The sequence below is a fragment of the Cibotium barometz genome, chromosome 1, assembly GCF_041138505.1.
Source record: "Cibotium barometz isolate CiBa-2024 chromosome 1, ASM4113850v1, whole genome shotgun sequence".
NCBI lineage: Eukaryota > Viridiplantae > Streptophyta > Polypodiopsida > Cyatheales > Cibotiaceae > Cibotium > Cibotium barometz.
In genome coordinates this window covers 49,594,783-49,607,241 of record NC_141046.1, presented here as the reverse complement: position 1 = coordinate 49,607,241, position 12,459 = coordinate 49,594,783, and the positions used below count along the sequence as shown (strand labels likewise).

At 39.7% G+C, this 12,459-nt stretch overlaps 1 protein-coding gene across 1 annotated transcript; it reads right to left on the bottom strand.

Moving 5' to 3' along the window:
- Window positions 1–3,629: 3,629 nt before the first annotated feature.
- On the bottom strand, window positions 3,630–5,996 carry LOC147642130 (leucine-rich repeat extensin-like protein 2). The gene has a single exon (XM_086803221.1). It carries the CDS (start codon window positions 5,385–5,387, stop codon window positions 4,002–4,004), a length of 1,386 nt encoding a protein of 461 aa, XP_086659347.1. The 5' UTR covers window positions 5,388–5,996; the 3' UTR covers window positions 3,630–4,001.
- Window positions 5,997–12,459: the final 6,463 nt, after the last annotated feature.

Below are 12,459 nucleotides of genomic sequence, written 5' to 3'. Positions count from 1 at the left end.
GACGTAATGAACATCCATGTAAGATCCATTAGACACAAGCGTAGTAATAGACACAAGTGTAGTACATTATCCGAGAAGTAATGCAGTTCCATGTGAGATCCATTGGACATAAGTATAGTACACTATTGGAGAGACATAATGAACATCGATGTGAGGTCCAGTGGACAAGTGTAGTACATTGTTAGAGAAGTAATGAGGTTTCATGTGAGATCTAAAGGCCTACATTGAAAGGATATGCAAGCTTGTACTTGTTGACTTTTCTTGCTTCTTTAATATCTTTTATTCTTTGTACTTTAACCTTTTGAATGAGGAAAATATATGATAGAAAGGTGGTCTTTATACATATATAATTTGTTGTTGTTGTTATTATTGTGTGTGTGTGTGTGTGTGTGTGTGTCAAGAGATAATATCTACATATACAAACACTATTAATACGTATGTAGACACATTTCACTTACCCTATGAAAATGTGTCTACATACGTATTGTGTAGTATGTAGACACATTTTCATAGGGTAAGTGAAATGTGTCTACATACGTATTAATAGTGTTTGTATATGTAGATATTATCTCTTGATACACACACACACACACACAATAATAACAACAACAAAACATATATGTATAAAGACCACCTTTCTATCTAAACTCGAGCAACTAGTTTCAAAAGTGTGGCATTGTACTATTGCTAGCAACATTTGTTCAAATGTAGCCTTGTTCTCCCCTAATGGTGACCCTTTTTTTTTGGCACTTTTAAAGGCAGTGTGGAAGTGTATAAGTTGTCAAGAGATTAATGCCAAGACGTTTACCTTGCCATTGTGAAACAGAATAAAGTAAATAGAAACTTTCCATAAAGGCTTCAAATTTAAGGCCTGACGGCACGTACATCCCGCTATTCAAAAGAACAATATCTCCGTACTACGTAGTGCCAGGCTGTTTTATATGATGCGAGACCGTAATTCGCGTCAGTGATTCCTCCATTTTTTCTCGTTTTCACACAAAACCACCCAATTCGCAGATTATCCTCTCAATCAAGTTCACGAACCCATTCAATAAAAGAAAAGACATGCCACTTACAAATTGGGAAAACAAAAACTACCATCATCCAGCTTTCAATTAAACTACCCATCCTCTCAACGCGCATTCAATGCGCAGATGAGCTGCCATTACTGCCCGCAGCCCGACGTCCGTGAAGCGCGTCTGTGCCCGCGTTTACTCTCGAGTCTCCGCCCGGCGCCTTCACTTCTTTTAATGTAATAAAACTTGGTATTTCTAGCAAATTGAGACTTGCGTTATTATTATTAAAAAAAATTTCAAATAAAGGCTACTTATATTAAGACATTAGAAAGAGACAGGTTACAACTTACAACATATAGAGAGCTCTAATGAGTACCATGTCCTTGAACATGACATTCTCTTTTTATCACCCACAGTTCCTGAAATGCAAGCCACAGCTACTCCACAAGCTTGCCTTTGACTTTACTGAGAAGTTTCTCTATCTGTGTATCCAGCTTTTCTCGCTTTTTTTGAGTGTGTCTTTCAAAAAACATAGAGTGCTTTGATGAGCAACACATCCTTGGAGATGATGGACTCTCTCATCTTCAACAAATCCTGAATTTGCCGTATCACCTGGTCCACTTGCATTCCTTTAGCTTTCTTATGCAGACAATGAAGCTTGGTGTCTAGGTCTTTCATCCGTCTTTGTATGAATCTTTCACCTACATGTATCAAGTTCTCTTTCAAGCTGAAACTGTTAGTAGGCATACTATTAAAAATGGAATCAAGTCTATGTAACCACAAGTACCATAACAGTTCAGTTCTCAAGATAGCCCATAGTTCCAAGGTGCAACCGATGCCTTCTTCAAGTAATAAGTTTTTTCAGCCAAGAGTGTAGCCATTCCATGACTGAATGCATTTGGCCAATGACTCGAAGCATTCCTTTGCAATCAGTTTTATCCACCCTTCTCATTGATTGGGCGGGGCAATGCCCCAAAAGAGACAGCCTCCTGCCACACCACCAGTAAGGGAGACAACAAGAGATCCTTGAACGTCTTGTAAAATTCAATAGGCATGCCATCTACACCTGGGCTTTTCCTCACCTTTAGGCAGTCTATGGCCTTGCCAATCTCCTCTTTGGAGATATTGTTTTTTAGCTCTTTAGCAAGTGTCAGGGAGGGTTGGCTTCCTGGCCTGCCCTATGAGTGCAATGCATTTGAGTTGGTCATTGGTCACCCCTCCCCCTTTACTAAATATGTTATTAAAGTGCTTGAAGACTCTTGTTCTATTCTCTTGCTCAGAGGAGTTACCCGAAAAGTTAGTCCCATGCAATGAAGGGATTGCATCCTTACATTGTTTAGCTTTTAGCATTTTGAACATCTCAGGAGTGGAAAGCTTAGCTTTCCCAACCCACCAATCTTTAAAGAATAGGAGGGCCTGCTCCTAGGATAACTCACTTTGGATGATTGGCTTCTTGGCCTGCCCTATGAGTGCACTGCATTTGAGTTGGTCATTGGTCACGCCTCCCCCTTTGTTAAATATGTTATTAGAGTGCTTGAAGACTCTTGTTCTATTCCCTTGCTCAGAGGAGTTACCCAAAAAGTTAGTCCCATGTAGTGTAGGGATTGCATCCTTACATTGCTTGGCTTTAAGCATTTTGAACATCTCAAGAGTGGAAAGTTTAGCTTTCCCAGTCCACCAATCTCTAAAGAATAGGAGAGCCTGCTTCTGGGATAACTCCACTTCTCTCCTAATTTCAGCCCTAGTACTATGAACGGCTTCTTGAATAGCAAGATCTTCCTTTTTGACTATCACTTCCAATTCTTTTATTTTCGGACAAAGCAGGTCTCTTCTATTTTTCCTGATTCTGGTTACCTCTTTTCTAGTGCAAATCAAAAGAGCTTGGGTAGATTTGATGGCCAAACTTCATGCCCTTGCCGGGGTAAGACCACTTCTGAAGAATTCAGTCCAGATTCTTTTGACTTCCTCTCCTGAACAATAAGCATTTTAAATAGGGATGGATCGGTGTGGAACCACTGATTAGAAACTTTTTTGTCATGGTTATCCAACACTAATATAATGGGGTAGTGATCTGAGAGGCAGTAGAAATGTCAGATCTACATTCACATCTGCTGTACGAATTACCCAAGGTTTTGCTAACATATCCTTTATCCAATCTAGCTTTCCTGGTCAACCCATGGGCATAATTCTACGACGAAAACTTGGTATTTTTAGCAAAATGAGACTTGAGTTATTATTATTTTTTTAATTAGCGCACAACCTTGTGAGTTAAACAGAACTTTTTAAAAAAATTGAATCTCGTTCCAACCCAAAAAAGCTTCATACTCTGATTTTTCCGCCAGCGGTGTACATTAGTACTAAGTTTACCAACAAAAACCTTGCAAATTACGAAAAATGGATTTGCAAAAAACTTTTTCCCACTCGAAGAATGTCTTCACAATCTTGACAGAAGCTACAATATGAAAGGCATTTTAGTTATGTTCTTGCTCGAATATCAGCAAATTCTCAACAAAAAAAAAACTTCAAAGTTGCTAGTTTTGTGATATATTTGTGTGGACACTGGGTCCTGGGACAACAACATTGACAAATCACGGCCTCTAAAACCAAGTTCCAACACTAAAGGACTATCAATTTGATGCAAAAGCTTCAGCTAACAGAACAAAACAACAGAAAAACATTAACCTGTAATCTGATACTTGGCAGGAACAGACACAACAGCTCTTGCCCATCTTCAACCCTTGCTAATGTCCACCCCTCATAGCCCATACAAAAAAACATCATCCATCATGCTGCCCAAAAATTACAGTGGCTACAATACAAATCAACAAACACCCAGCAACCTGTCTATTATAGCCTCAGCCTTCACAATCATGGGCAAAACATGACAAATGGAGTATCCAGAAGAGAGAAGACGGGACGTGGACGATCCAGACATACTGTAAAGAGAGAACATTTATCATTAAACAAAGATAACCAGGGATAGGATCATGGGTAAGGTGGGGAGTCATAGTGGGGAGGGGGACCATAAGTGGTGGTGGGGGAGGAGGATTCCTGATAGGGGGGAGGTGGAGAGTGATGATAAGTGGGTGGAGGAGGCGAGAGGTAAAAATAAGAGGGTGGGGGAGACGGGTAAACGTACTGTGGGGGAGATGGATCAATATAAGACGGGGGAGGGAGCTTTGATGTAGGACATAGCTGACCGGTTGCAAAGAAAGCACTGCATTCTTCAGGTGAACGCTGGAAGGGCCTTCCGGCAATACAATCAGATCTGTCATCAAACACAACCCCTTTTGACGGCAGAGCAGTGCACTCAGCGCCTTCTGCAGTGAAGAAATTGAAGGAGGCTGTGAAGTTTTTAAGGTGGGGGAGAGCACAGATCTGCGGTGGGATAGTGCCTGATAAGAGATTGTAGGCTACATCAAGCTGCTCCAGGCTTAGCATGTCACCTATGGATGACGGTAATGGGCCGCTCAGCTTGTTAAAGCTCAAGTCCAGCACTGTGAGTTGGCTGAGAGCGCCAACTTGCGGCGGAATGCAGCCCTCGAGGGAATTCCCAAGGAAAATAATCTCGTTCAAAGTTAAACCCATCTGGCCTATGCTTGCCGGAATTGTTCCAGTAAATGTATTACGTGCAAACACAATTACTGACGCCGGAGAGTTACCTAATGTCTGAGGGATCGTGCCGGCGAACTCGTTGTCGTTGACGAAGATTGCATCCAGCGGCTTGTCGAAAAGCTCTTGCGGTAAGCCTCCGGTAAAATGATTGAAACGAACGTCAAGAAACGCGAGGCTGGGTAAGTACAGAGCCACCGTCGGAAAAGGGCCCGAGAAGAGATTGTTGCTGACATCGAGCTCGAAGAGGAGGTGCCAAGCCACAATGGATTTGGGCAATGTGCCGGAAAACCGGTTTGTGTTGATATGGAAAAGGCCTAAGTAGGTTAACAGGCCTAGCTTTTCCGGTAGAGTTCCGGCAATGTTGGCGTGGTTAAGGTCGATCCCGGCAACCACGAGGTCGCAGGAGGAGTCTGGAGGTGGCGCGCAGAAGACCCCTTTGTAATTGCAAACATTGAGGCCAACCCACGTAGCGGTGATACCGTTGGGATCTGAGGTGATCGCTGCTTTCCAAGCTTGCAGCGCTACATAGGCGCCGCGCAGGCTAGGATTCAGCAACGCTAAGAAGGGGATGTTAGGGCCAGTGCTGATCTGTTGTAACGAGCGCTGCTTTACTGCGCCAAGCAGGGGCTCTTCCAGAAAGTTGGCGGCTCGCGCTACCACTCCATCGCCGTCCAACGCCAATGCCGGCACCGCCACAAAGAGCACAACGACCAACGCAGCACACCACCACTCAAGAGGCCGATTCTTTCCGTCCATGACTCTATCATGAAACAGCCTCCGTGAGAGGATTGCCACCCCTGATACAGCACCTTTCTCTGTTGGGGCCTACTGTGCTGAGCTGAGCCCTACATGAGACCTCAAATCTTTGAACAATGGAGCCACACATGTGTAGGGAAGGCCTCCTAAGTAAGAAGAAAAGAAAGGCAGCCAAGAAGAGGAGCAAAGAGGACGAGAGGACACTTCAAGGTACACTTCTCTCACCAACACAAGCTTACAAAGGTGATGGAAAATGGGGAAGGTACACAAATGCAAACGTAGCTTGCATCGGAACTTCCTGACGTGTTCTTCTATCGTCTACAGACGAGACAACAGAAAAGAGAGTGAAGAAGAAGGATAACACAGTTTGTCCCCTCAAACACACCTCCATCAAAGAGCCTGTTCCCACGCGTCAAGCGCCACAAGAAGCAGCACAGAAATCGAAACGCGACAAACAAAGAGAAACAAGGAACAGTATCAGAAAGCAGCTATTAAAGAGGCACCAAGTGACCACACTACGTGACTAGGACCACTCAGGCTGGACCAGGCCACGTTTCTTGCCATCTCCAGCAGTAGGGCACACTGCACAGTGCACACAGCACATCCATCTGTGCAGCCAGAGCTGCCAGCAAATGCAAAGCAAGCAAGCGATTCCTTGCAGAGGCCATCAATTCTGAGCGAGCTACCCCTCAAAGAGTTTAAAAGACTGGGGCGCGGTCCTGTGCCAGTCTCCAGACTTTTAATTCCGGGGACAAAAATAGTAAGAAAGTCGGAGGAAAGTGCAGATGGAGTATTAAAGAGCATGGGACAAGCTGCGCTACCGTGTGCACTGTGTAAAATTGGGATAAGTTTGGATTCTGCACCCTAGAGAAACAGTGGGCGCCGCGAGCTTTGAAAGCCAACGTGCAAGCGCAGATAACGCTCGCGAGCCCAGTCACATTAAGCTTGGCATGTTTATGTATCTGTCCTCAACGCTTTTCAAAAACACCGCCGATTGGGGTGTAAAACTTCCCCACAACGCACACATACAGAGCCAAGTGTAAACATGTTGTATATCTAAGTTGGTAGCCTCCGTACCAATAGATAGCCTTTGCACATAAAGGAAAGTGGCCAATACGATCGGTTCAAAAACAGTAAAAAATTGATTTTAATTTATTTTAATCGCGATTCCCAACCTTTGCATTGACCTTTTTCACTTTACCTATTGCTCTTTGGTCCGACGAACGACCAATTCCAATCACAAGCTGCCACTTATATAAAGCATCCAAGGGGTTTCTCTTGCCAAGGCAGTTCTTTCATGTGCGAGATCCATCCAACAACGTCCGACCAGCGACATCCATCAGGTTCTTTGCCACTGGTCAGACTTTTTGGATCATGTGCGAGATACCACTCCGTCCAGCGAGGTTCGATCGATCACTCTTTTGCCAGACGGAGCCCATCGATCGGAGACATATATGCAGGCTAACAGATTTTCTACAACTTTTTTGTTGGTTTGCTCTAGCAATTTAGAGCTCTTATTAGAGGCCGCGCCCTTAACCCTTTACATTTGAGGGTGTGAAGGGGGCAGCTGGTTGAAAAGGTGACAAACTACCAGCTTTTACCTCTGCTAAGTACTCATCTAGCTAGTGTAGATGGTTTTGAAACCCCCTCTACACTCTCTATTTTCCCTCTAACCTGCAATAGCAAGTTGAGCCCCCCCTTCACCTCCAAATGTAGAGGGTTATGGGGGGTGGCCTCTTAAAATGTTGTAGTTTGGATTTTAGCAATTTAATTATGGATGCGCATACCACTAGACATTCACTTGTGGGCTTTTGCAAAAAAAAAAGTAAGAACAAGCAAATAGTTAGGAATCTTTATTTACTATATATGTAATGTGTACTTGTGGATGCATATACTACCAGAGCTTCACCTGTGGGCTTTTACAAAAAAAACGTGGGAACAAGCAAATAGTTAATAATATTTATTTACTATATATGTATTCAAAAAAAACACGTGAATAATTTATATTTTCGGAAAAAAATCAAAGAATTTCTAAATTTGTAATCTCAAAAAATGATAATGCAAATTCATATTATCTATCAATATATTAAATGCATGGAATGATTTAATGACAAAATGATGTGGTTTTTTAATGGATTTTTTTATAATATTTGGATATACTTTGTTGTCTAGATTATAATCACTTTTTGTCGTCAACACAAGTGGATGTGACTATAACTATTGCTCCCACCTTAATGATTCTATTGGTTCTCTTCTTCTTTTTTCTCTTTTTTTTGGAGAAACTGTAAATATATTAAGATAAATATAAATGCAACGGAAGGCATGTGAAGCGCAGTACACGAAGAATGCAACAGAAGAGACCCTCCAGATGATCAAAGATAAAGAGGACTTCCAAGAGAAAATTAGGGAAATTCAATATGAAAGGAAATTTTAGGACGGCTTGGTGGCGGATGAGGAATTACATTGGTTCTGTTGAAAACATCACACAACTCTAAAGATCAATTAATACACCCTTTTCAACCTAGCAACACCACTAGTGGTGGGGCCAATTATTTATGATGGTGGGAACATGCTCTAAATTTAATATTCATGCATGGTGGGCTGAAATGGCTAGCGGCCCAAACAAGTACCAAAACCTACGTGGCCTCTCTTTGATTGATTCTTAACCCTCCATTTTTGCACCTATTCAACTATTTAACATTGATAACCTCTTACAAAATGATATCAATGTGAGTGGATCCCAAGATCATGTAGAGGGTGGCACATAAAAAGAGAGTGTAACACAATTACGCTTCAACATAGTTTGTAAAAATCATGCACTTTGAAGATTGTAATTTTGAATGCAAACGTCCTTGAGAATGTAATACTCATCTTTTAAAAAACAATCAATAATACTTTATTGGATTATTCATATCATTAATTACAACTAAAATACATATTTCTCTTCCATCCATACACGTATTAATTCATCAAGCAAATAATTAATAATATTTATTTACTATATATGTATTCAAAAAAATCACGTGAATAATTTATATTTTTGGAAAAAATTTAAAGAATTTCTAAATTTGTAATCTCAAAAAATGATAGTGCAAATTCATATTATCTATCAATATATTTTATGCATCGAATGATTTAATGACAAAATGATGTGGTTTTTTAATGGATTTTTAAATAATATTTGGATATACTTTGCTGTCTAGATTATAAACACTTTTTGTAGTCAACACAAGTGGATGTGGCTATAGCTATTGCTCCCACCTTAATAATTCTATTGGTTCTCTTCTTCATTTTTTCTCTTTTTTTTGGGAGAACTTGTAAATATATTAAGATAAATATAAATGCAACAGAAGGCATGTGAAGTGCAGTACACGAAGAATGCAACAAAAGAGACCTTGCAAATGATCAAAGATAAAGAGGACTTCCAAGAGAAAATTAGGGAAATTCAATATGAAAGGAAATTTCAGGATGGCTTGGTGGCGGATGAGGAATTATATTGGTTCTGTTGAAAACATCACACAACTCTAAAGATCAATTAATACACCCTTTTCAACCTAGCAACACCACTAGTGATGGGGGCAATTATTCATGATGGTGGGAACATGCTCTAAATTTAATATTCATGCATGGTGGGATGAAATGGCTAGCGACCCAAACAAGTACCAAAACCTATGTGGCCTCTCTTTGATTGATTCTTAACCCTCCATTTTTGCACCTATTCAACTATTTAACATTCATAACCTCTTACAAAGTGATATCAATGTGAGTGGATCCCAAGATCATGTAGAGGGTGGCACATAACAAGAGAGTGTAACACAATTGTGCCTCAAGATAGTTTGTAAAAATCATGCACTTTGAAGATTGTAATTTTGAATGCAAACGTCCTTGAGAATGTAATATTCATCTTTTAAAAAACAATCAATGATAGTTTATTAGATTATTCATATCATTAATTACAACTAAAATATAGATTTCTCTTCCATCCATACACTTATTAATTCATCAAGCAAATAGTTAATAATATTTATTTACTATATATGTATTCAAAAAAATCACGTGAATAATTTATATTTTTGGAAAAAAATCAAAGAATTTCTAAATTTGTAATCTCAAAAAATGATAATGCAAATTCATATTATCTATCAATATATTTTATGCATCGAATGATTTAATGACAAAATGATGTGGTTTTTTAGTGGAATTTTTTATAATATTTGGATATACTTTGTTGTCTAGATTATAATCACTTTTTGTAGTCAACACAAGTGGATGTGGCTATAGCTATTTCTCCCACCTTAATAATTCTATTGGTTCTCTTCTTTTTTCCCCCTTTTTTTAGAGAAACTGTAAATATATTAAGATAAATATAAATGCAACAGAATGCATGTGAAGCACAATACACGAAGAATGCATAGAAGAGACCCTCCAGATGATCGAAGCTAAAGAGGACTTCTAAGAAAAAATTAGGGAAATTCAATATGAAAGGAAATTTCAGGACGGCTTGGTGGCGGATGAGGAATTATATTGGTTCTCTTCAAAACATCACACAACTCTAAAGATCAATTAATACACCCTTTTCAACCTAGCAACACCACTAGTGGTGGGGCCAATTATTCATGATGGTGGGAACATGCTCTAAATTTAATATTCATGCATAATGTGTTTATTGATACACATGATGAACATTATCACCATGAGTAGGAGGAGTTTTTTTTGTATATATACACATACATATCCTTACCCCAGCTTGCCTACTCTCATGTGTATGTACACATGTGCACATGAACGTATGGGTGTGTGGGTGTGTGTGTGTGTGTGTGTGTGTGTGGGTGTGTGCATATATGCATGTGTGTCCACATATATATGCACATGTGTGCTTGTGTATGTACACATGTGCACGTAACGTTTAGGTGTGTGTTTGTGTGTGTGTGTGTGTGTATTTATGTGTGTGTTTACATACACACAAATAAATAACACACACATATATTATTCAAAAACTCTCAAACACACACACATACACACACTCTCTATTCATTAACTTTAAAAATTAATAAAACTTTCAAATAATCTCTCTCTCTCTCTCTCTCTCTCTCTCTCTCTCTCTCTCTCTCTCTCTCTCTCTCACACACACACACACACACACACACACACACACATGCTGTTTTCAAATTTAAAAAAACATTTTTTTATTTTATAAAATACACAAATATAACCATATTGTCTTTTGTTTATAAGTGGTTTGTATAAATAAGGTTTATAACCAATTTTCAATTGATTATAAACTGATAGTTTATAGGTTTATAAATCACTTTATAAATTGATTTATAACCGGCCTATAGTTTTACAAATTGGTTTTATAATGACTTCAACAACTTGCTTCTACTTGTGTACAATCGGATTTAACGACTTGCTTCTACTTGTGTACAATCAGATTTAACGACTTACACTTGCATGCGTTGTCTTTAGCACTTACTTCATTAAAGACTATGCATTAAAGAAGACTAACAACACCCAAAACTAGTCATCAAAGGGAGGTGATCAGAAGAAATGAAGGCTTGTATTCATATATCAAGAAAAAGTTATTAAATCCCTATAAAATCAGGAAAAAGCCTTAACACCTGCTTGTTTTGAAATCTCTCAGCCTCATCTTCTAGTAGCACCTCCTGACATGCATAGTCTCTGTATCAAGGTCTTTGCAAACAACTGTGTTGCATGTAAACCCTCTCTTATCTTTTACACATAGCCACATGGCTAGCCAATATACCATAATGTCCTTGAGAAAGCATCTGCACTCTAGTGTTTAACTTTCAAGCTTTGGAAAAACAAGGTATGTGCCTAGTTCATTCCCATGACCTTGTATGCCGAATCATCAAAGATCAAGGAGTTGTTTGGATCTAGTTGAGGACATACGTTGTGCAGGTCATTCAACTTTTTGTGAAATCAGTAAAGATACCCATAGGTCACTATAAAGCCTCATACCAAGGTCAACATTATTTGGTAAGCCATTTAGTTTACCATTTTACATGCCACACTAGGTGTCCCAAAATTCTTTAATTCTCATGAACAACCCAACCTCATTTACACTTGCCTTATATTAGCCATCATTATTACACATCAACACTCATTTTCTTATCTCAATCCAAAGAAATAAGTGTCAAAGAAAGTGATTTATTGGAGTTTTCACTGAAAGGAGCTTTTATGCGAGCCCACCTTTTACCCAATGCCTTGCATGACATCTAATATACACATGGGCTCTACATCTAGTAGTCACATCAATAGGCATCGATATATCAAGCAATTATAGCCTCATCTCATTGACAACCACCTACATACATTTTTGGATGAGGGGACCATGGTGGGCACAATTGAGTTTGACAAATCTTCTTGGTGGAGGAGTACACACATAGGGCACACTTTTGCCTATTGCCCATGCACGTCGCCTGCATATTTCACTATGGGAATCACATTTTTTTCATATCTCACATCTCATGGCACACACAAACACATGCACTTGGAACTAACCTTTCAACACCAACCCTCCAGGCACATCTTTGGATGGGGGGACCATGGTATGATCCATTGCCTAGAGTACCCTCATCCTTATAGGTACCTCTAAAGAGCTTCAATGCACGTAACCTTTACTTCGACTCCAATTTAACACGCCAGCACAATCTCTCCCTGGCCGACATGCCAACGTATTTTCCAAGAAGCCCAATCTATAGGCATCAAGCTATGAGCTCAAGGTATATAATATCATGTCATGCCAAGAATATCTGGACCACTTGGGGTATATAATATCACCCAACAGGAGCTAATGCAGCAGTGAACATGGTGAAAAGTGGATGAATGGTGAGTAAAGCATCAAGAGAAGAAGCCACTAGTAGTGATGGCAGTGAAACAAGGTCATAAGGACCTTTCAAGACACTGACATGTAGGAATGCTTATTTAGAAGAAAAACAGAAGCCAGAAAAGTGGGTCGGGTAGTAGAGGGTCTGAGAACAAATCACTAAACATGTGCACAGTGCACAAGGAATGGTATAGACGATGCAAGAAAGCCCTCTCTTGAATCACC

Bases quoted from the DNA above. Each gene is read 5' to 3' on its own strand.
- LOC147642130 (XM_086803221.1), bottom strand. From the start codon at position 5,387: ATGGACGGAAAGAATCGGCCTCTTGAGTGGTGGTGTGCTGCGTTGGTC.